The 24,613-nt window shown below is 38.0% G+C and overlaps 2 protein-coding genes across 2 annotated transcripts; both read right to left on the reverse strand.

Moving 5' to 3' along the window:
• Positions 1 to 1,556: 1,556 nt before the first annotated feature.
• On the reverse strand, positions 1,557 to 2,789 carry LOC106083189 (general odorant-binding protein 28a). Its single transcript, XM_013246073.2, has 3 exons — positions 2,609 to 2,789; positions 1,977 to 2,065; positions 1,557 to 1,890 (listed from the first exon to the last, which is right to left on the reverse strand). Exons 1-3 carry the CDS (start codon positions 2,748 to 2,750, stop codon positions 1,675 to 1,677), a joined length of 447 nt encoding a protein of 148 aa, XP_013101527.2. The 5' UTR covers positions 2,751 to 2,789; the 3' UTR covers positions 1,557 to 1,674.
• Positions 2,790 to 10,367: 7,578 nt separating this feature from the next.
• LOC106083246 (general odorant-binding protein 28a) lies at positions 10,368 to 15,194 on the reverse strand. Its single transcript, XM_059367634.1, has 3 exons — positions 14,677 to 15,194; positions 10,759 to 10,847; positions 10,368 to 10,680 (listed from the first exon to the last, which is right to left on the reverse strand). Exons 1-3 carry the CDS (start codon positions 14,816 to 14,818, stop codon positions 10,462 to 10,464), a joined length of 450 nt encoding a protein of 149 aa, XP_059223617.1. The 5' UTR covers positions 14,819 to 15,194; the 3' UTR covers positions 10,368 to 10,461.
• Positions 15,195 to 24,613: the final 9,419 nt, after the last annotated feature.

Here is a 24,613-nt window from a genome sequence, read left to right on the forward strand (position 1 = left end):
TTTAGATATAGCTCCCATATATATGTTCGTCCGATTTGCAGTAATACTACAATAAAATGGTCATTTGTTAACCGATTCTCTTGAAATTTAGTTGGAAGAATTTCCTCTTGATTTCGACCTCACTGGTGAATTTCATAGAAATCGGACCAGATTTAGATATAGCTCTCAAATTTCGAGAGAATCGGTTAACATAAGACCATTTTGTTTGCAATATTACTGTAAATCGCACGAACATATATATGGGCGCTATATCTAAATATGAGCCGATTTTGACCAAACTCTATGTAGTCGTCGAGGAAAGCGTTGTGCAATATTCTCTCGATTTCCCGATTCTCTCGAAATTTGGCAGGAAAGATTTACTCTTAACTCTCGTCATTACAGTCAATTTCATAGAAATCGGTTCAGATTTATATATAGCTCTCATATATATCGCCCGATTTTCACTCCTAGAGTCACTGCAAGCGCATTTATTGACCAATCTTCCAAAATTTTTGTGCAACGCTTTCCTCGACGGCGTCCACAATATCCATAAAGTTTGGACGAAATCGGTTCAGATTTAAATACAGCTCCCATGTATCCCATGTTCGTCCGACTTTGGGAAATATTGCAATAAAGTGCTCATTTGTTAACCAATCCTCTTGAAATTTGGCAGAAAGAAATTTCTTTTGACTCCTAATGTTACTGGTGAATTGCATAGAAATCGGTTCAGATTTAGATAAAGCTGCCATATATGTATATCGCCCGATTTTCATTCCTAGGACCACTGCAAGAGCATTTTTTGACCAAACTTGCCAAAACTTTGTACAACGCTTTCCTCAACGACTATCACATTATTTGAGAAGTTTGGTCGAAATCAGGTCAGATTTAGATATAGCTCCCATATATATGTTTGTCCGATTTTGGAAAATATTGCAATAAAATGCTCATTTGTTAACGGATTCTCTCGAAATTTGGCAGGAAGGATTTTCTTATGACTCTTAATATTACTGGTGAATTTTATAGAAATTGGTTCAGATTTAGTTATAGCTACCATATTTGTATATCGACCGATTTTCACTTTTAGGGTCACTGCAAGCGCATTATTGCCCAATATTAGCAAAATTGTGCACAACTCTATCCTCGCTGCCTACCACAATATCTAAGAAGTTTTGTGAAAATCGATTTAGATTTAGATGTAGCTCCCAGATTTTGGGTAGTTTGATGTCATTTGTCAACCGTAGTTATTACATTTTCAACATATTTGCTTTGCCCAAAATTTGATACGGGGATTTTAAAAAACCATTTGAAAACATCCCTCGAGGTCCATCAAAATTGGTTCAGAATTCGGTAGCCCCCATTTTGTATTTATAGGGTAGGTGTAGGGTATTATACAGTCGGCACCGCCCGACTTTTGCCTTTCCTTACTGCTTTTATGTAAATTACTGTCAGAAGCCATGGTGGTGGGTTTCCAAGATTCGGCCTGGGCGAACTTAGCACGCTTTTACTTGTCTTAAGTATTCCCGAGGAACAGATATAAAAGACAAAGTTGATACCCCGTCATAGTAAACATAACTCACTTAATATTCGGTAATTTTATTTACACATTGCTTTAATTTAAAATTTTTGATTTAAAGACTGTCAGAGTAAGTATAACAAAACGGTAAGCATTTTTCGTAATGCACAATTTAATCCAATTTACATTTTAAATTCGGAAAGACCATGTGCCTTGGCTTGTTCCATAAAACATTTGCCATATTCTTCAGCAGCTTCACAGTGATCCGATGGCACAGCAATACCAGAGCAGGCATCAATAATTTCTTGAGCCATCTTCATTTGATCTGCAGCACCATCTGAATATGTTTCAGCGTGTTGCAAAGCAACAGATGAGACAAATTTGCCCTGGGAATCCATCTTATATGAATAATAGATTAAACATTTTAAATTTTAGAACTAAGGATGGATTATAAAATTAGAAGGAGTGTTTCGATAAAACTTACCACTTCATACATTTTCATAACACATGAACGCAAGCATTTACCTTCAGTAGAGGAAGCGGGCTTTTTGGCCATCATCTCAGCTACATCAGCTGGAAATTTGAAAAAAAAATCAAAAATACTGTAAATACAATTGCTATGGCACAAAATTTCGAAAATTCAAAAATTGAATTTAAGAAATAAAGTTTTGATGAAATTTCATAACGATCTGATCTGACTATTAACAATGCACATTGAAGCCAATTATTTGAACATCAGTAAGCATTCTAAGTATGTTCCTGGTTTTGATACTTCCGATTCAATTTCCTATTCAAGATCACTCCCAAGTACTTAACCTTGTCGGATATCGAAATCATTCTGCTGAGGAAACGGGAACGATTCCTAAACAGGCAGTTCTCAATCACATTCAGACTCCTAGGTCCAACTCACTAGTGTGCCAACTCCAACACTCTTTCTTCACTTCTGCAAAGCATATTCGGAATGCATAGTAGTGGCATTGTGGTCACCCATAGGAGTGGGGATAAAATGCCTACCTCCCCCACCCTTTTAACACTTTCTTGTCAATATTTATCTCAATGCACCCACAATTAATGCACTTCTAAACTTTTTCTCCTCTCTAACAAATTTTGTATTACCTTCCTTGGCACCCACTTCAGCTTTACATGAGTCTGATTTAGCCACAAAATCGGCCATGGCAGCCTTTTTATCAACTTCACCGCGAACTGCAACAGCTGCCAAAACGCATAAGACAGACACTGTTATGATACATTTAGCCATAATGAAAGTTTACAATCAAGTTAATGCTTATCCAGTTAACAGAACTTTATGACTGATATTCAAAGTTCACATTTTCCCAAGTATTTATGTAAAAACCCCACAAAAAAATATGTTTTCACATTCTATATGAAGTAGCCAAAAATTCATCATCTGTGAAATTATGGGTTATTGTTGAAAAATGTTGCATGTCTCCTCTTACGTACTGTGGTAGTTTATGATCGTTACAGACAAAACATTTGTATTTCATTGCAAGAATTGACCTTGACGTTATTGGTTCAAGTTTAATGGAAAACCTTTTGATTCATGATTCATAATGTCATGCTGATAATAATAAAAAGCAGTTAGCAATGCTATCATCCATCTAGTATAGCAATGTACTAGTTCACGCTCTGTGCAGGAAGTAGTTGTTGTTATAATATAGCAATTTTTCACATCTATTAGCAAAATGATTTAGAACCGCCCTTTTTGTTTACAACAATGAATTTCAAAAACGAATCGAGTCTTTAGGGGTCTAAAGTGATGAGAATTTGGTTCGTTACAATTTATATGTATATATTAAACTAGCCGAACCGGGCCCGCTCCGCTGCGCCTTCTTTAACTCTCTAATATTTTTTTAGGTTCGGGACACTTCGTCCCATTGTAGCCTATGTCCGCCTATGACGCTGAACGCCTGCGTTCGAATCCTTGCGAGAACTGGGACCATGCCATGCATGCACCTCTGACATTTCGACTCAAATATGGATATCAAATTCGTGTTACACTCCCAAATTCCTTTAATTTGAGTCCCATATTGACACGGTTGGTAAATGTGAACCGTTTGGGGGGCGTTTTGGAGCTGGAGCGGCCACCGGTACTTTGTCCTGAAAATAGATATAAAATGCATTCTTTACCGTAGTCTGATATGAAGTTCAGTTTAGGGGGTGCTTTAGGGCGTACTCCCCAAACTCTTGGCTCCAAAATTGGATATTAAATTGGTTTTCAACTCTCAAATACCTTCATTTGAGTCCCATATTGTCATAATGGGTCAATTAACCTAATTGACGTATTTTTAGGAGGCAAAGCGCCACCTGGACTTGAGCGCAAATTTTAATGTCATATTCGTAATCTACTCAGAAATACCTTTAATTTGAGTCCCATACAGCCATGGTCGGCTAATATGCTCGTTTGGGGCTTTTTTATGGATGGGCCAACCTCCCATTACTTGGATCTGATTTTGTATGCCATATTTGTAATCTAATACCCAATACTATTCATTTGAGTCCCATGTTGACATAAATGTCTAATAAAGGGTGATTTTTTTGAGGTTAGGATTTTCATGCATTAGTATTTGACAGATCACGTGGGATTTCAGACATGGTGTCAAAGAGAAAGATGCTCAGTATGCTTTGACATTTCATCATGAATAGACTTACTAACGAGCAACGCTTGCAAATCATTGAATTTTATTACCAAAATCAGTGTTCGGTTCGAAATGTGTTCAAATTTTGACAAATTTTGTTCAGCGATGAGGCTCATTTCTGGTTGAATGGCTACGTAAATAAGCAAAATTGCCGCATTTGGAGTGAAGAGCAACCAGAAGCCGTTCAAGAACTGCCCATGCATCCCGAAAAATGCACTGTTTGGTGTGGTTTGTACGCTGGTGGAATCATTGGACCGTATTTTTTCAAAGATGCTGTTGGACGCAACGTTACGGTGAATGAACACATTTCGAACTGAACACTGATTTTGGTAATAAAATTCAATGATTTGCAAGCGTTGCTCGTTAGTAAGTCTATTCATGATGAAATGTCAAAGCATACTGAGCATCTTTCTCTTTGACACCATGTCTGAAATCCCACGTGATCTGTCAAATACTAATGCATGAAAATCCTAACCTCAAAAAAATCACCCTTTATATATTAAACTAGCCGAACCGGGCCCGCTCCGCTGCGCCTTCTTTAACTCTCTAATATTTTTTTAGGTTCGGGACACTTCGTCCCATTGTAGCCTATGTCCGCCTATGACGCTGAACGCCTGCGTTCGAATCCTTGCGAGAACTGGGACCATGCCATGCATGCACCTCTGGCATTTCGACTCAAATATGGATATCAAATTCGTGTTACACTCCCAAATTCCTTTAATTTGAGTGCCATATTGACATGGTTGGTAAATGTGAACCGTTTGGGGGGCGTTTTGGAGCTGGAGCGGCCACCGGTACTTTGTCCTGAAAATAGATATAAAATGCATTCTTTACCGTAGTCTGATATGAAGTTCAGTTTAGGGGGTGCTTTAGGGCGTACTCCCCAAACACTTGGCTTCAAAATTGGATATTAAATGTGTTTTCTACTCTCAAATGAGTCCCATATTGTCATAATGGGTCAATTAACCTAATTGAAGTATTTTTAGGAGGCAAAGCGCCACCTGGACTTGAACGCAAATTTTAATGTCATATTCGTAATCTACTCCCAAATACCTTTAATTTGAGTCCCATATAGGCATGGTCGGCTAATATGCTCGTTTGGGGGTCCGGTCCAGACAAACCCACACAATCTGTGACAATTTTAAGAAAAATGGTTCAGCCCAGTCCCATATAGTCATAATGGGTTTTATGCGCATTTGGGGCGTTGTTGGGGGGTGGGGTGACCCCCCATACTTCAATCTGATTTTGTACGCCCGAATACCTTTCATTTGAGCCCCATATTGGCATAATCATCTAATATGTCTGTTTGTTATAATTTTATGTCATATTCGTAATCTACTCAGAAATACCTTTAATTTGAGTCCCATACAGCCATGGTCGGCTAATATGCTCGTTTGGGGCTTTTTTATGGATGGGCCAACCTCCCATTACTTAGTCCTGATTTTGTATGCCATTTTTGTAATCTAATGCCGAATACTTTTCACTTGAGTCCCATATTGACATGAACGTCCAATATATCTGTTTAGAGGGGGTTGGGGCGGCTCGCTAGGTACTTGGATCAACATTTTAATACGGTATTCGTTTTCTAGTCTCCGATGCCTTTCATTTGATAACCATATTGTGCCCATCGGTCGACTTTTGGTTTTGGGTGGCGTTTTTGAGGTAAGGGGGAGGGTCCGCCCCCATCTGATATCAAAAAATTATATATCCTATGATTCCTTCCAGACAAACCACAATCTATGAAAATTTCAAGGTAATCGATTCAGCCGAGTCCCATATAGCCATAATGGGTTTTATGCGCATTTCGGGCATTGATGGGGGGTGGGGTGACCCCCTGTGAAAATTTTAAGAAAATTGGTTCAGCCGAGTCACAAATAGTCATAATGGGTTTTATGCGCATTTGGCGCATTGTTGGAGGGTGGGTTGACCCCCTATAATTTGATCTGATTTTGTACGCCAAATTCGAAATCTAGTCCCGAATATCTTTTATTTGAGCCTCATATTGGCATGAACGTCTAATATGTCTGTTTGATGGAGTTATGGGGTTGGGGCGGCCCGATGGGTACTTAGACAAACATTTTAATACCATTTTTGTATTTTACTTATCAATACCTTTCATTTGATATCCATATTGTACCAATCGGTCCACTTTTGATTTTGGGTGGTGATTTTGGTATCAGGTGGAGGGTCCACCCCCTTCCGATATCGAAAAATTTTAAAGCCTAGGTTTTCTTCCAGATCAACCTACACAATAGGCAAAATTTTCAAGAAAATGGGTTGTGTCGGATTTGAGTCTATAGGGAACAAATAAGCCGAGTACCATTTTGCCATAATTGGCTAATGTGCCAATTTGGGGGTTTTTTTTTGGGGGGGGGGGTGACCCCTTCTACTTTGACATTAATTTGTTTATCTAGATTCTTTATCTACTCCCTCATACTTTTCATTTGATACCCATATTCTCCTTATCGGTCCACTTTCGATTTTGGGTGGTGTTTTCGGGGTAACGGGGGAGGGTCCGCCCCCTTCCGATATCAATAAATTACAAAGCCTATTTCTTCCACCTGCCAATCTTCGTAATCTGTATACCTTTCATTTGGGTCCCTTTTTGTAATGATCGTCAAATAAACCCTTTTAAAGGGATTTTGGGGCTGGGCGGCCAAAAAGTAATTGCGGATTTTTCCTATAGTCGGCGTTGACAAATTTTTTCACAGCTTTTGACTCTGTAATTGCATTCTTTCTTCTGTCAGTTATCAGCTGTTACTTTTAGCTTGCTTTAGAAAAAAAGTGTAAAAAAAGTATATTTGATTAAAGTTCATTCTAAGTTTTATTAAAAATGCATTTACTTTCTTTTACAAAATCCGCAATTACTTTTTGGGCAACCCAATAAGAAGATAAGATACATTACAATAAAATATTGCCAATAGCACACTGATCAGTGTTAACATAGGGCATCAACAAGCTCTCTCCCTCGTGCTCTATTGTTGGTCAAAACCTTGGCTCGCTTCCACGATATATGAGTTGATTCCAACTCTCGTTTCGTACAGCGGATCCAATTGTTTTTCGGGCGTACCCTTCCTCGGTGTCCTTGCGGTCTAGGACATTTTTCGCTACATCATCGTGCGGTCGGCTTAGGATATGACCCAACCAAGTCCATTTTCTCTTCCGGTTTGATGTTCCTATCCTCATTAATTTAGTCGTGCTATATTTATCATCAGGCCTTCTTTGGCAGCGTTTTCATTCAGTCATTCTAGGTTCGCCTTTATGTGCTCGAAGCGATGCGCAAAGAGGTATATATCATCCGCGTAGTCGATGTCTCTGAGGAAGTCTTTAAAACCCCTGCGTATGCCATAGGGTGCGTCAGTAATAGTTGCTTCCAATACGGAGTATAAAAAAATTAAAAATAGAGTGCTTCCCTCCTCTGTCGATCCCGAAAAGTCTGCTCTCTTTTCCATTGAGGTGGACTGAAACTTCAGCATTCCAAAACAGCTTCCTAATTAGTGTCACGATTTTCTTAGGGATGGCCTTATTCAAAACATGCTCCACATTGAACTTCGCGAAACTGTGTCAAAAGCACGCACGAAATCAATGAATAAAAGGTATAGGTGTGTGTGTGTGTGTGTTAAGTTCTGCAGACTGTTCAAGGATTATGCGCAGGGAGTTAAAAGTGGTCCGCAGTAAAACTGTCTGTTCCTTCTTTAAGATACTGTCAAGTGCAGGCATCACTTTATTTATTGCGTTTAACAATGAAATCCCCCTCCATTTCTTACACTGGGTGAGGTCAGCCTTAATTGGGATTGTGCCCATGATCCCCATTGATTTTCCGTTCCGTGGGGACAGTGTTTGTATGCCAAGCCTCCCTGATTATTGGGGTGATCGCATGAGCTATGGGGTATGCCCCATACCGCAACAGTTCAGCAGGTATAGGCTGGTTGATTTGCCGTTTTTGAGTGAGACCTGAACGGCCTCAATTTCTTCGCAGCTGGGTGGGGTCGTAGATATATCCCTTCGTGGGTTTCGGCGCACAGGGGGATTAGGTTAGGTTAGGTCTGAAAAGAGGGTGCAGATATTAATCCATCCCATGTCACTATGGACATACACCTAAGCCAGTAATCAGCTTGTTGTGCGCTCTAAAAACTATAAAGTAATCTCCAAGAAGAAAATTTTAAGTTAGTTAAGTTCCGTGCTATTTACAAAATTCTTAATTGTTTTCTATACCACGCCCCTAAGGGCCGGTATCTGTTAGACGCGAAAGCCGAGCAATGACGAAGGAAATGATCATCTTCTCCTCATGCCCTACACATGCTATCACTTGCCGCACCGATTTTACACAGGTGAGCTCGTAGCTCTATGTGTCCCGTTATGATATCAATAGCTATATTGACCTCCTTCTTACTTCCTTTCAGTAATAGCCTCGTCTTCTCACGATCTGGATCCCCCCATAGGCTTTTCGCGGCCTACACTGCCAAATAGTATGCCCTTTCATTTCCCCTTACTCCGTTATGGCCCGACACCCAAACGATGCGAATTTTGTCATCCTCAGAGAAGGCGGTAATCTCCTTCTTACAATGCAAGACGGTTCGTAACCCTACAGTCCTGGTTGTTATTGCCCTTATGGCAATTTTACTGTCCGTAAGGACGTTCACACTCGACGTCCTCGCGTTAGCACCACACCACTTCACGCATTCCGTGATCGCCCGGATCTTCGCCTGCAGAACCGTATTATGGTCTGGCAGTCTAAGACAGATCTCAGTCCCTGGGTTCTCAATTTAGACCCCCAGGCCCACTCTTTGGTCCATCCGTGTAACATGATCTTCCAGATGGCAATACTAGGGTTCCGTCAATCCAAGACTGTGCCTATGGCAGCAATGCCTTGAACTCGACTTCAAGGTTCATCTCAGGCATCCGATCGGAAACCTCTTGCCTTCCTTCCAGGTTTCCTATCGTCGCCTTGATTATACCGCGATGGTAGAAGCTGCTCCCATCCTCAATCCATTCTCCCATCGCCTCAAGTTGCATAGCCGCTGTGGCTGTCTCACATTTAATCTGTATGTCAATGGTTGGATATCTAGAATAGTCTCCAGTGCCCTAGTGGGCGTGGTCCTCATCGTTCCGTCTATGCCAAGACAACATGTTCTCTGAACCTGTTGTATGGTCCTTATGTTGCACTTTTTCTCCATAGCAGTCCACTAAACTGATATCGAAATCGTTTCGATGAGTAAATGTGGTGCGTTAAATTAGGCCACCTTCGTCTTCCTCGTGAACAGGCATATTTCAGTCTTAGCCTAGTCATATGCCATATGCAAGACCCTTTCGGCCCTTTTGCATAGCTTGTTCGGATCCTTACCCCTTAAAAGTATTATAACATCGTTTATGGGATTCAAATCCCTCGGGACGGGTTCAAATCCCTCCTCAGTCAGAATTCGTAATAGGTCATTTATGATGGTCACCCATAGAAGTGGCGATAAAATGCTCCCCGTGCCTTGCGCCACTTTCTCCCTTATATTTATGCCATGAGACACACAATTTATCCACCTGTTGCTTAGCAATTACTTTTTGGGCAACCCAATAATTCACTTTACTTTAATTGGCTATGACAGAACATTTGTTCCACTAGCCGAACGTAGAAAAGCGTTCCAAGCGCCCCCATCCTTAGCGCTCATTCTAAAATCTCTGACACCAAGTTTCGAGGTATCTCCCACCACTTGATCTTTCCATCAGGCTTTTGGTTGTCCCGGTTTGCGTGTACAGCAGTTGCAGTAAAGGAGTCTTTTGAAGGCAGACACGGTAGCCTTCAAAAGACTCCTTTGCTGCAATTTCTTCATCCATTCTGACAACATGATGTCAACTGTTTGCCGCTATTATTCTCCGCTTTATTGAGTGATTGAAGAAGAGCAATTGATTTTAAAAATTAATTGTATATTAATCAGTTTATCACCGCCAGCGAAAGGTTTTCACTGATGGGGTTATTCGAAATTCCTTGGATAGATCAGATGAAGGGAAGCTAGTCGAAACTCGGTTGTAGGGATAGGAGTAGAGCGCACAATACCGATTTGTTTGAGAAAAGTATGTAAGTAAGTAAGGACAAAACGTTGCCAAAGGTTTACTGACACTTTTCAACTTACTGTCAGATAAAATAAAAGATACAATGCACTGCTACAACAACAACCAAAAGAATCAAACACATCATTTGGTAAAGAAAATGTACTTCCTTTTAATTGCTAAAAGAATACAAAATTGTTTGATTACTCCATAACAAAACATGGAATATTTCAAATAAGACTATAAAAATTCGGCCTTATTTTTTTGTTACATTTAAAATTTATAATCTTCTTTAATGCCATGGGCATCAGCTTGATCTTTGAAACATTTTCCGTATTGTTCAGCTGCTTCGCAATGATCAGAGGAGACTTCAATGTTGGCACAGGCATTGATAATTTCACGGGCCATTTTAAGTCTATCAGCAGAGCCATCAGTCATTTTGGCAGCATGCTTTTCAGCAACCTCTGGAACAAATTTACCATTGGAATTCATCTGGAGTAGAATTTAGGAGGATAGGGGACAAAAATTAACAAAGAAATCTTTTTATATGGCCAAACCGTGTTTGCTTACCACTTCGAATTTTTTCATGAGGCATGCACGCAGACATTTGCCCTCCTTGGTGGAGGCTGGTTTACGGGCAGCCATCTCTTCCAAATCGGCTAAAAATAGAGACAAAAATCAGTGGTTTTTTGTGCAATATATAGCAGTGTATTCTTGTTCGAACAGCTAAATGGGGCAGATGTGCTTTTAATTTAAATAAGTAAAAGCGTGCTTAGTTCGGCCGGGCCGAATCTTATATACCCTCCTCCATAGATCGCCCTTGTCGAGTTCTTTTCCCGATATCTCTTTTTAGGCAAACAAAGGATAAAAGAAAAGAATTGCTATAATGTTGGAGCTGTATCAAGTTATGTGCAGATTCGGACCATAACTGAATTGAATGTTGAAGACCATAGTAAACGTCATTGTGTAAAATTTCAGACAATATGAGTAAGAATTGCGCCCTTTAGGGGCTCAAGAAGTGAAATAGGGCGATCGGTTTGTATGGGAGCTGTATCAGGCTATAGACCGATTCGGACCAAATAGGATAATAATTACGTGCTCTGGAGGCCCAAAAGTCAAGATCTCAGATCGGTTTATATGGCAGCTTATCAGGTTATGGATCGATTTGAACCATATTTGGCACAGTTGTTAGAAGTCATAACAAAACACGTCATGCAAAAATTCAGCCAATTCGGAATAGAATTGCGCCCTCTAGAGGTTCAAGAAATCAAGACCCCAGCTCGGTTTACATGACAACAATATCAGGTTTTGGAACGATTTCAAGCATACTTAACACAGTTGTTGAAAGTCATAGTAAAACACTTCGTGCAAAATTTCAAATCGGATGATAATTTCTCCCTCTAGAGGCTCAAGGTGTCAAGATTCAAGATGGGTTTATATGGCGGCTATATCAGATTATGGATCGATTTAAACCAAATGCGAAGCCTTTAAGGTCGAAGCAGTCCGAGTTGAGCGCCGGGGCAACGACCGCGCATATAGCACTACAGGACTGTGAGACGGTTGAAAGGACGAGAAGAATTCTATGTAGGGTTCCGAATCGTCAGAAGACAAGGCTATTACCGAGAGTACGTAGAAAGGAGATAAGTAAATATATCTTTCCCTTATCCTTATGACCACTGGTGTGGGGATAAGGCAGGCCTTAGGCCTTCATCCCACAGTTATATATGGAATACTGACACTAGCAGAGTACATTTCCCCTAGCCGATGATCCAGTCTATCGGACACAGCCTGTAGTTCGATAGGTAATACATTATCAGGCGATTTAAATGAGCCGAAATTGTTATTGTTGATTCAGAATTTCCTCAATAACCCCTGACGAGTCTAAATCCGTGACAATTGTTCCTCACTAGTCGTTGTCCATACATTGTCCGGCTTTTGAAAGTACTCTACCATTATAGGTGTGGGTGATGGAATCTTTTTTAGCATAGAGGTCTAGGATGTAGCAACCATTAAAAATTCCATTCAGGATTTGCTCTGAAACAATTTCAGCTAGCCCTTGTATCTTCTTAACTCAGTCTTATAGATGTCCTGGAGTGTCTTATGCAACTCTTCCTTAGATCCAATTACAGGGTTACCAAATTCACACTGGTAGTATATTTGTCAGACTAAAAATGACAGTAACAGTTGTATTGACAGCTCATTATATTGTTTACAAGCCACCAAAAGCATTTGCTTCTTAGTTTAGTTCAAAAGAATGTTATTCCATGTGGAATTTAAGTACAATAGCGTGATTGCGTTATATTTGGCTGGAAAATTTCAATCGGCTATTGTTGGTGAACTCAACTACCTTAAAGTGAACAAAATGTTTGCGTGTTGAGCCCTAATGGTGGTCCAAAAAATACTGCAACAAAATTTGAATTAGTGCGTGAAGGCTTGAATTCAACGAAATCCACACTGCCATGGCAATGAAATACCTAAAGATCTAAAAATATCCTGTGGAAGGATATGGTCCCAATTTGAAAATAATTTATATTCGCATTTACCTCTCAAAAACCTTTCATATGATAATATTGACCCGTTTGGTATACTTGTTCATTTTTGGAACTTAAGTCGCTTAAGTGAAATAATATTTCTATCGGAAACTATCTGGGATTGGAAAAAAATTATAATCACCAATAAAATTTGCAAAAACATATCTTATCTCTTTTATCTTTGACTTTTCTAGATTGCCACTATCATTATACCCACCACCATAGGATGGGGGTATACTAATCTAGTCATTTCGTTTGTAACACCTCGAAATATTGAGCTAGGACCCCATAAAGTATACACTTTCTTGATCGTCTCGAAATTCTGATTCGTACTAGCCATGTCCGTCCGTCCGTCTGTCGAAATCACTATAGCGGTAGAACGCTTAGAGCTAACCGCTTGAAAATTTCCACAGATACTTTATATTGATGTAGGTCGTTGGGGAATGCAAATGGGCCATATCGGTTCAGATTTGGATATAGCTCCCATATAAACCGATCTCCCGATTTGACTTCTTGAGCCCATGGAAACTACAATTTTTGTTCGATTTAGCTGAAATTTTGCACATAATGTTCTGTTATAACTTCCAACAACTGTGCCAAGTACGGTCCAAATCGGTCAAGAACCTGATATAGCTCCCATATAAACCGATCTCCCGATTTGATTTCTTGAGCCCATGAAAACCACATAATGTTCTGTTATAACTTCCAACAACTGTGCCAAGTACGGTCCAAATCGGTCAAGAACCTGATATAGCTCCCATATAAACCGGTCTCCCGATTTGACTTCTTGAGCCCCTGAAAACCTTAATTTGCATCCGATTTGGCTGAAAATTTGCACATATTATTCTGTTATGACTCCCAATAGCGGAGCCAAGTATGGTCAAAATCGGTCTACAACCTGATATAGCACCCATATAAACCAATTTCCCGATTTGACTTCCTCAGTCCCTGGAAGCCGCAATTTTTGTTCGATTTGACTGAAATTTTGTACATGGTGTTTTGTTATGACTCCCAACAACTTTGCTATGTTCAAATCGGTCAAGATCATGATATAGCTCCCATATAAACCGATTTCCCGATTTGACTTCATGAACCTTTACAAGCCTTGAATTTTATCCAATTTGGCTGAAACTTGGAATATAGTGTTCTGTTATGACTCTCAACAACTGCGCCCAGTACGGTCCAATTCGGTCTATAACTAGATATAGCTCCTACATTTTAGCAGAATCCATGGTGATGGGTACCCAAGAGTCGGCCCGACCAAACTTAGCACGCTTTTACTTGGTATACCCTCCACCATAGGATGGGGGTTTACTAATTTCGTCATTCTGTTTGTAACATCTCGAAATATACGTCTAAGAGCCCATAAAGTATATGTATTCTTGGTCGTCATGTCCGTCCGTCCGTCTGTCTATCGAAAGCACGCTATCTTTGAAGCAGTAAAGCTGAGTGCTTGAAATTTTGCACAATTACTTTTTGTTAGTGTAGGTCTGTTTGAATGTATATGATATAGCTGTCATATAAACCGATCATAGGCCTTGACTTCTTGAGTCTCTAGAGGGCGCAATTCTCGTTCGAAATACTATACTTATCACTTCCAACAGCTGTGATAAGTATAGTTCAAATTGGTTCTTAACCTGATATAGCTGCTATATAAACCGATGTGGAGTCTTGACTTCTTCGGCTTTTAGAGGGCGCCATTCTTATCCGATTTGGCTGTAATTTTGCACGTGGTGTTTTGATATCACTTGCAACATCTGTGCTTAGTATGATTCAAATCGTTTCATAACCTAATATAGCTGCCATATAAACCGATCTTAGACCTTGACTTGGTGACGTGAAGGTTAGGTAGGTGTCAAAGTAGACCATTTAGGTTAACTTATTGCTAAATAAGTTGTTTAGGAAACACTTTCCCCCGACATGAAAACTCTCTGTTTTATCCTTTTTTTCTACTTACAATCCTTGGCATTAACTTCCTTTTTACATTCCTCAGCGGTGCTCATGAGTTTGGCAACAGCTTCATCCTTATCAAGGGCTTGGACACCCAAAGCAGCAAGAACACACAGTACAGTAGCCAAAATAAGGAATAATTTCGCCATTGTTTCTAATCCACAAATCACTCGAATGAAATACAATTGTAGTAATAATATAATAAAAATGCTAATTCGATTGGAGCCGTTGGTGAACTGATACAAATTAATCACAATTTGTGACTATTTATATGCCAAGCTAATAAAACACCATTTGGGCGATGATGGATGGGTAAATTGGCAAATGGGCAGAGTGAAGGTGCTCAATTAAGCTCATTGAGAAATTTCCCATTGTCGTTTCATAGTTTTTCAATTGATAACAAATATGAGTTCATGTGTGAAATTACACTCTAAGCTTTACAACACAAAAAACCTGAGGGGAAAAGCAAAAAAACCCCGTTTTGTCTCGAATTAAAAGACAAAACGTGATGAATGGTAGCATTGACCCCCTGATAATTATGATGATTTAAACGTTTTTTTTTCTTCTTCTTCTCTTATTCAGTTTAAGATATGAAGAAAGTTCTGAATGATGATAGTCTATCGGGTGTTTAGTGCAACCGGAAGAATTTCTTCTTTAGCTTTGGGCAACGAGATGATTTGTTGCTTGGCTGGTACATGTGTAAATGCATTTTATTTTTGTAGCTGATTATATAACTGAAATTTTTTATCACCTTAATTGGCTTATCTCAATTATATATATATAAACCAATTTTCAGCAATTTGTTAATACTTTTGTTATCAAATGGGTTTTTAGAGTTCTTGGTAATTTAGAACACGAATTTTTCGGGAAAAATTATAATGTTGTATATCAAGAGAATAAATTGATTTAATTAAACAATGATAAGTAAATATGAATATAATTGCTTTCATATTTCCCTAAAATGTCATTAGGAAACAAAGGTAAACTTGTACTTATATCAAACTAGTAAAAGCGTGCTAAGTTCGGCCGGGTCAAATCCTTTATACTCACGGTATCTCTTTTAGGCAAACAAAAGATTACGGATAAGAATTGCTATGCCATTGGAGCTGTATGGGGTCCATAATCTGATTTGGTTACAAACCGATTGAAGATCATAGCAGAAGTTGTTGTGCAAGATTTCAGCCAAATCAGGCAATAACCGTAAAATAAATCGAAATAAAATCGGTAGATCGGTTTATATGGAAGCTATATCATGTTATTGACCGATGCACAGCATATTTGGCACGTATGTCCTCCCAAGGCCCAAGAGGTATAATCGGGAGATCGGTTTATGTGGGAGCTATATCAGGTTTTGAACCGAGTCAGACTATATTTGGTACGTATGATAGAGGTCATAGGAGAAGTCACTGTGCAAATTTTCAGCCAAATCGGATAAGAATTATACCCTCTAGAGGTTCAAGAAGTATAATCCGGTAACCGCTTTATATGAGAGTTATATCAAACTATGGACCGATAAGGCCCTTTTACAATCCCAACCGACCTACTAAATTTCCCATGAACATTTCATTAAGGAACAGTGGATTTATCTCTCATATCAATGACTCCAGTCCGATTAAAGTTTTAAGTTCATTGAAAAGCGGCCTCCTTTTTTATGCCGGGTATGAACGACGTGCCACATTGAAAAGCGGCCTCCTTTTTTATGCCGAGTGTGAACGACGTGCCGCATTTAGATATAGCTCTCGTATATTTATATCGCCCTTTTTTCACTCCTAGAGTCACTGCAAGTGCATTTATTGACCAATCTTCTCAAAATTTCGTACATCGATTTCATCGACGCACCACAATATCATTAAAATTTGCTCGAAATTGGTTCAGATTTAGATATAGCTCTCATATAGTGTGAACGACGTGCCGCATTGAAAAGCGGCCTCCTTTTCTATGCCGAGAGTGAACGACGTGCCGCATTTAGATATAATTCTCATATATTTATATCGCCCTATTTTCACTCCTAGAGTCACTGCAAGTAGCTAATCTTCTCAAAATTTCATACATCGATTTCATCGACGACTACCAATTTGCTCGAAATTGGTTCAGATTTAGATATAGCTCTCATATATTTGTTCGTTCGAATTCCAGCATTTTTCCAATAAAATGGTCTTTTGTTAACCGATTCTTTTGAAAATCGACAGGAAGGATTTTCTTATGACTCTCGATATGACTGGTAAATTTAATGGAAATCGGCTGAGATTTAAATATAGCTCTCATTTATATATATATCGTCCGATTTCCACTCCTAGAGCCTCTGCAAGCTCATTTATTGATCAATTTCCCCAAAACTTTGTACAATCCTTTCCTGGACGACTTCCACAATATCTTTAAAGTTTGCTCGAAATCTCGGTTCAGATTTAGATATAGCTCCCATATATATAGCAATGTTTTTTTGTAACCAATCGCGACTTTATGACGTCACAAATGGATATTTTTCGAGGTGACTAGATTCGTATACCCCATACTATGAGGTAGGGTGAAGAAAATCTATGGGATTTATTTTTAGTTTCTGCCTTTAAAGAGAAACCATGCAAAAAACTTGATAAATGCTGTGGTGCGTATGTTTAATGCTAATTCACCATGTGTGCGTATAATCAATATTAAATTAATTAATAAAAAGTATACGCCACATAGCAATATATAGAAAATCTATTTTACAGGATCCATTCAGGGATGCCAACTTAGTGTTTTTGGCACTAGATTTGGTGCTTTTAAGGTCCACAAAAAAAACCGAAAAGGTACCATCTAGTGCCAAACGCAAACAAGTAAAAGCGTGCAAAGTTCCGCCGGGCAGAATCTTGGGAACCCACCACCATGGATTCTGCTAAAATATGGCAGCTATATCATGTTATAGATCCATTTGGACCGTACTTGGCACAGTTGTTGGAAGTCTTAACAGAACACTATGTGCAAAATTTTAGCCAAATCGGAGAAAAATTGGAGCTTCCAGGGGCTCAAGAATTCGAATCGGGAGATCGGTTTATATGGGAGCTATATCAGGTTATAGACTGATTTGGACCCTGCTTGGCATAGTTGTTGGAAGTCATAACAGAACACTATGTCCAAAATTTTAGCCAAGTCGGACGAAAATTGCCGCTTCCAGATCTGAACCGATATATCCCATTTTCAATCCCCAATGACCTACATCATTAGGAAGTTCCAGTGCAACTTTCAAGCGGCTAGCTTTGCGCGTTCGACCGCTATCGTGATTTCGACAGACGGACGGACATGGCTAGATCGAATCTGAATGTCGAGACGATCAAAAGTATATGGACTTTATGGATCTTAGATCAATATTTCGAGGTGTTACAAACGGAATTACTAGATTAGTATACTCCCATCCTTTGGTGGTGGGCATAAAAAGAAGCTTTGTATTTCTAGTTAGTGCTTTTTACCCTTTTTATAATTTTAGGCTTTTGCTGTCTCTTCTTGTAACAGTGACCACTATACTAGCCTATCTCATCTAGCATAAATGTTCCCACAAACATTCCATTAAGGAATAGAAGATACTTCTCTCATGTCAATGAGTGCAGCCCGATTAAAGTTTTAGCCCAATGATCTGGGATTACTTTTTTCAGAGTCCGAATGTCGTCTCTTCGTAGACGTACTAAATGGCTGAATACATCACTAATAAGAGCGAAAACTACTACTGAATAACGGGAAAACTACTACTTAACATTTTTTCAGAAGTTTTACCCGGATTTGAACTACGCTTTCTGTCAGGTTAACCAAATCAACAGCTAGACGATCAAAGCAAAAAAATTCGATGGCTTCGCCCCATTATTTTGGGTTCAATAATGCACTCGCTGTGATCTTCTTAAATTTTGACTTATTTCAAGAACAATTCTAAAGCCTAGCCACGATTGTTTTTTAAAACTACACACCTATTTGCATAATTGTCAAAAATCGAAGTTAGTGCTTTTTTACTTTTTTTTTTACACAAAATTTGACTCTTTTTACAGTTTTTGTTATGCATTTTGCTGGTAAATTGTTGGCATCACCAGATCCATTTTACAATTCATTCTTAATTACTCTCTTCTATACATTCATGTTTCTAATAAAAGATGAAGATGGCGCTGTAAAAAAAAACAAACTTAGGCTAATTAGCTTATGCCGAAATATTTCTTATACATATATTTCAGTGTGCTTTATAAAATGCAATGATAACGAAACACACCTTGTGTTTGTTTGGGTGTTCCGTATAGACTCAAAATCGCCAGTTTTTTTTTAATTGTCGTATAACAGGTTATTTTTTCATATTTGAAGAAGAGCAGACGGGTAGTGTCTGCTCTTCTTCAACCGCCAGCAGGACATATTTACCGATTTACTATTGGGTGTAATTGTCTAGAGGGCCACCCCAAAACCAAAATCGTCCCAAGTGGGCATATACCAAAATGGGTTGCCCAAAAAGTAATTGCGGATTTTTCATATGGTCGGCGTTGAAAAACTTTTTCAACGGCTTGTGACTCTGTAATTGCATTCTTTCTTCTGTCAGTTATCAGCTGTTACTTTAGTTATCAGCTTTTGCTTTAGAAAAAAAGTGTAAAAAAGTATATTTGATTAAAGTTCATTCTAAGTTTTATTAAAAATGCATTTACTTTCTTTTAAAAAATCCGCAATTACTTTTTGGGCAACCCAATATATATGGGGTTCAATAAAAGGCATTTGGTGGTAGATAAACAAACTGAACTAGGGAGATACATATGGTAGTAAGTAAGAAACTTATTTTTCGTGTGGTGCTAATGAAGGCACAGCAAAGCGGGCCGGGTACAGCTTATATTATATAGAAATGAAACTGTTGCGCTTTGTTTGTTTGTTCCGAATAAACTCAAAAACGATTATAGATTTTAGCCATTTTGTGATAATCACAATTCTCAAAAAAGCCAGAGGAGGACACCGTAGCGCAGAGGTTAGCATGTCCGCCTATTACGCTGAACGCCTGAGTTCGAATACTGGCGAGACCATTAGAAAAAGTTTTCAGCGCCTCTTAATGCTGGCAACATTTGTGAGGTAATATGCCATGTAAAACTTTTCTCCAAAGAGGTGTCGCACTGCGGCACCCCGTTCGGACTCGGCTATAAAAAGGAGGCCCCTTATCATTGAGCTTAAACTTGAATCGGACTGCACTCATTGATAGGTGAGAAGTTTGCCCCTGTTCATTAGTGGAATGTTCATCGACAAAATTTGGAAAATTTTGCAAAAAAGCCAGAACTCGAAGATGGGTGCATCGGCTTAAGTGAAATTTTGTGCATCATTATGACAATATGAGACTTGGCTGAATCGATTTTTTTTAAAATTTTCATAGATTGTGTACGTCTGGAAGGAAGTATAGGGTATATAATTTTTAGATATCGGATGGAGGCGCACCCTCCCCCTTACCCCATAAACGCCACCCACATCCGAAAGTGGTCCCATGGGTATCAAATGAAAGGTTTTGGAGACCAGAAAACGAATATGGTATTAAAATTTGGGTCCAAGTACCCAGCGGACCCTTCCAACCCCAAAACTCCTCTAAACAGCTACAGATTTGAAGTTCACATCAATATGGGACTCAAATGAAAAGTATTAGGCAATTTATTACAAATATGGCATACAAAATTAGGTCCAAGTAATAGGTGGTCGCCCACCCCCAAATACACCAAATGGGCATATTAGCTGACCATGGCTATATGGGACTCAAATGAAAAGTATTTGGGAGTAGATTACGAAATTGACATAAAAAGATACGTCAAATGGGTTAATTGATCCATTATAACAGTATGGGACTCAAATGAAAGGGGTTTGAGAGTAGAATATGAACGAATATGGTATCCAATTTTGGAGCCAAGTGTTTTGGGGTACGCCCTAAAGCGCCCCCTTACCCCCCCTTATGAAGCTCTAATCAACGGTATTTGGGAATAAAACACGAATTTAACATCCATTTTGAGTGCAAAGTGCCGTTGGCCGCCCCAGTTCCAAAACACCCTCCAAACGGTTCATATTTACCGACCATGGCAATATGGGGCTCAAATTAAAGGGATTGGGAAGTGCAGCATGAATTTGATTTCCATATTTGAGTCGAAATGTCTGAGGTGCCCTCCCTCACCTAAAAAGCCCTACTCATTACCCTAATTTTTAAGAACACCAGGAACCGAGCAGCGGCAATCTTTTTACACATCAATAAGTGCTTTCCGATTCAAGTCTAAACTCAATGATAAGGGTCCTTTTTTATAGCCGAGTACGAACGGCATCCCGCAGCCCTTTGGGGAACATTTTTTAAATAACCATGCATGGCATTGTACCACGCAAATGTCGCCAGCATTAAGAGGAAATAAGCACCGCTTTGTCCGATGTTCTCGCCAGGATTCGAACGCGTTCAGCGTGATAGGCTACAATGGCACGAATTCGATATCCACATTCAAAGCGTAAAAGATATAAGAGAGTTAAAGAAGGCGCTCCGGAGCGGACCCCGTTTGGCTAGTAATATAATAAAAACGTCTCTACGATATACTAGAACACGTTATAATGAAAATTGTTTAATTCTATAGCGCTATGTATTGATTGCAATTAAAACACTTATTTCATTTTTGGGGAAATATATGTACATCATTTTTATTCAAAAAAATTTAATTGGTTTTTTTTTTTGTTTTGTTGGTAATAAATTTGTTTTGTTGTTATTATTAGTAAAATTAAACCGACCATTATCTGGTTAATGGCGCATTGGTTGTTTAGTCGTCGCCCGCCAATGACGATGGTGATACAGTTTGGGATTTATTGTTTGTCATATGGGGTTTTTTTTTTTTTGAATGATGATATCAACAATTTTAATTCTCGCACATTTTAAACAAAACAAAATGAAAATGTGGCTAACAAATCGATTTTATTTTATGTTTTTGCTTATTGTTAATGCAACTCAGAAAAATAACCGTAGAAATACATAGTAGTGAACTTATTACTGTTGCTTTGTTTTGTTTTATAAATAAAGTGTAAAGAATAGTTAAGTTGGTATGAGAGTGTTTGTATAGATAATGTATTTTTTTTATAAAATAATTAATCAATTAATAATAATAGTAGTCTAAACTAATAATAATATTAATAGAAAAGCATTATGGATAGCAAAAATAATGAATTGAAAGAAGGATGATAGCAATAATGCTATATTCTACATTGCGATTTTATTTGCTTGTTAAATATATCTTACAATTAAAGAATATCTATATTAAATAAAACGAATTTAAAAAAACTATACATTTTAAAAATATAGCTTAAAAAATGCTTAGCTTTTCCCAAAAAAAAAAGAACATTTTAGAGAGATTTAACATATTTTTTATATAAGATTTTATTTTTAGAAAATTTTATTTTCTTTTGTAGTACTCGTATTAAAGGCTTTTGGAGTTGTTTCTTTGTATTTTTTTTTTTGTTAAGGGTTTCCTGTTTATTTCGCCCTTACCTTAAAGGGATTTTAGAATAAATCAAATCAAATAATTTCTCAGAATCATCAGTAACAGTGGAGATTTTCTTTTTTAATTTTCTTGAATTTTCATTTCAAAGCCAAAACTTAACATTTTAATGTGTGTATATGTATGTATGCCTTTAAGAGCCATTTTTGATTGTACCTATCTGATTATAATTTGTTTTAAAAACTATTTGTATAGAAGAATACATTTGTGTGTATATATAACAAGTATTTCTTGATCTACCCTTTTTTGTTTCTGTTTGTTTGTTTTTTTTTTCTTTTTAAATTAACTTACGGCATTATTTTCCTAATAAACCTGAATTTTTCATTTCTGTTTTAGTTTTTCTTTCTCTCTGTTAGTTCTAAATCTTATAGGTATATATATATTTCTTTTACTTATTTTTAATATATTTTTGTATATAAAAATATATGCAATCTTTGTATTTCTTTTTTTTTTTGTTTATTATGAGATGAGAAAACAAAAAATAATTTTAATTTTAAGTTTTAGGTTAGAAAAAAATCAGGCAATTCAATTTTTTGTTGACACGGGCTAAGACCCCGTTTACACCGTTTTTAAAATCCGGATTTAATATCTCGATCATCTGTTTTCCCTTTATAAAATCAGTTGACGAAAGCCTTAAATCTGTATTTAATGGCTCGATCATCTATTTTCCCTTTATTAAATCAGCTGCAGACAGCCTTAAATCCGGATTTAATGAGCAGTGCAAACGGGGTTTAAGGCTCCATATAAAAATTTTGGTATGACATGGCTGAATAATTTAAAGGTTATCTCATGACATAATTACCAGGTAGTGTAACGTAAACAGCTGAGTAAAATTTTTTCTCGCAAAGTGCACTGTCTGTCAACCAGTTTTGGTTGTGTGTGCGTATTATAGTTAAGAACCATCACACACAAACAACTAGAAATGGCGCGAACTAGTAACATACACAAATTCAGAGTTGCACTAATCATTGATTTTGACAGATAGTGTACTTAATGTTTTGTTGTTGGGCAACTGCCACTACCTATAAATGAATATAACTTGGGTTATCTTACGCGAACGCTGGTGTTACCAGTCGGGCAGATTTACCATAGACAGTGAAAAAGAAAAGATGACTCGTCGTACCGATAGACATTGAAAGACAGTAGATATCCCATCTGCAAAATTTCCAGTTGCAATGAATAGAAATAAGCGAACAATTTGAACAACAGTATCATTGTGAATGGACAAAGAAGGTGTTGTTGATGAAAAAATATGATTTAGCCAGAATTAAACCAATTTTGTATATATTGTTGCTTTTGAATTACAAATTATATTTACAAAATTGCCAATTGCATAGAAGTAAACGAGAAAATTTGAGCAACGGTATAATTGTGAATTGACAAAGGTGTTGTGAATGAAGAAAAAAGATGATTTAGCCACAATTAAACCAATTTTGTAATTTGTTTCTGCTTTTGAATTACAAATTATGTACGTCAAGGGCTGAATTACCACATACGTGAACGGGTTAAATCGTTCGAAAACTCTCTATTGTGAATTATGTATTTCTTTATTGAAAAAAAGATTGAACAGCTGTTACTTTTAGTGTGTAAAAAAGTATATTTGATTAAAGTTCGTTCTAAGTTTTATTAACAATGCATTTACTTTCTTTTAAAAAATCCGCAATTACTTTTTGGGCAACCCAATAAGATCCCAAATGTTTAAATCGATCATAATTCGTAAAAAATTTTACATTAAAATGTCTATAAAAGATAACATCCATTTAATAAGACATGAAGTTTCATTCGATACGAAAGCAGACTCGATCACGTATGCGGTAATTCGGCCCCAGATTTCTACAGATGTTCAATCATAGACAATGGAAGAGAGTAAATGACCCGCCGTACCATAGACTCTTACATTACATTCGTCTATGCGTCGATATATGTGATATTCGTCTATGCATATGACATTAAAAGACAATATATCCATTCCATCCGACTCTTTGCGAAATTACTAGTAGCAATGAATGGAAATAAGCGAAAAATTTAACCAACGGTATAATTGTGAATGGACAAAAAAAAGAGCTGTGAATGAAGAAAAAAGATGATTTTGCCAGAATTAAACCAATTTTGAAATTTTTTTTTGCTTTTGAATTACAAATTATGTGTACACAATCCCATGGCAGCCGGTTGTACGCACCGGATTGACCCGATGGAACCCTGATTGGCAAGGGCTGCCGCCTCAGTGTACGTGTTCGTCTTTTTTTCGTCATGGGAGAGGCACATCCCGGAATGCCTTCACCGCAAGCTTCTGGTCCTTGCCGGGATTGAATAGAAGCCCGGACCGTGGAACTGTTCGGTTTGCCAGAACCGCCTCCATCATTGGTCGTTGTCGGTGAGGTGTAACTGGTGTATGGAGTGGGTACATTTCCCATTTTGCTCTGGCCTCACTTCACTACGGGAGTATAGTCATACTGG

The sequence above is a fragment of the Stomoxys calcitrans genome, chromosome 4 (assembly GCF_963082655.1).
Source record: "Stomoxys calcitrans chromosome 4, idStoCalc2.1, whole genome shotgun sequence".
Classification (NCBI taxonomy): domain Eukaryota; kingdom Metazoa; phylum Arthropoda; class Insecta; order Diptera; family Muscidae; genus Stomoxys; species Stomoxys calcitrans.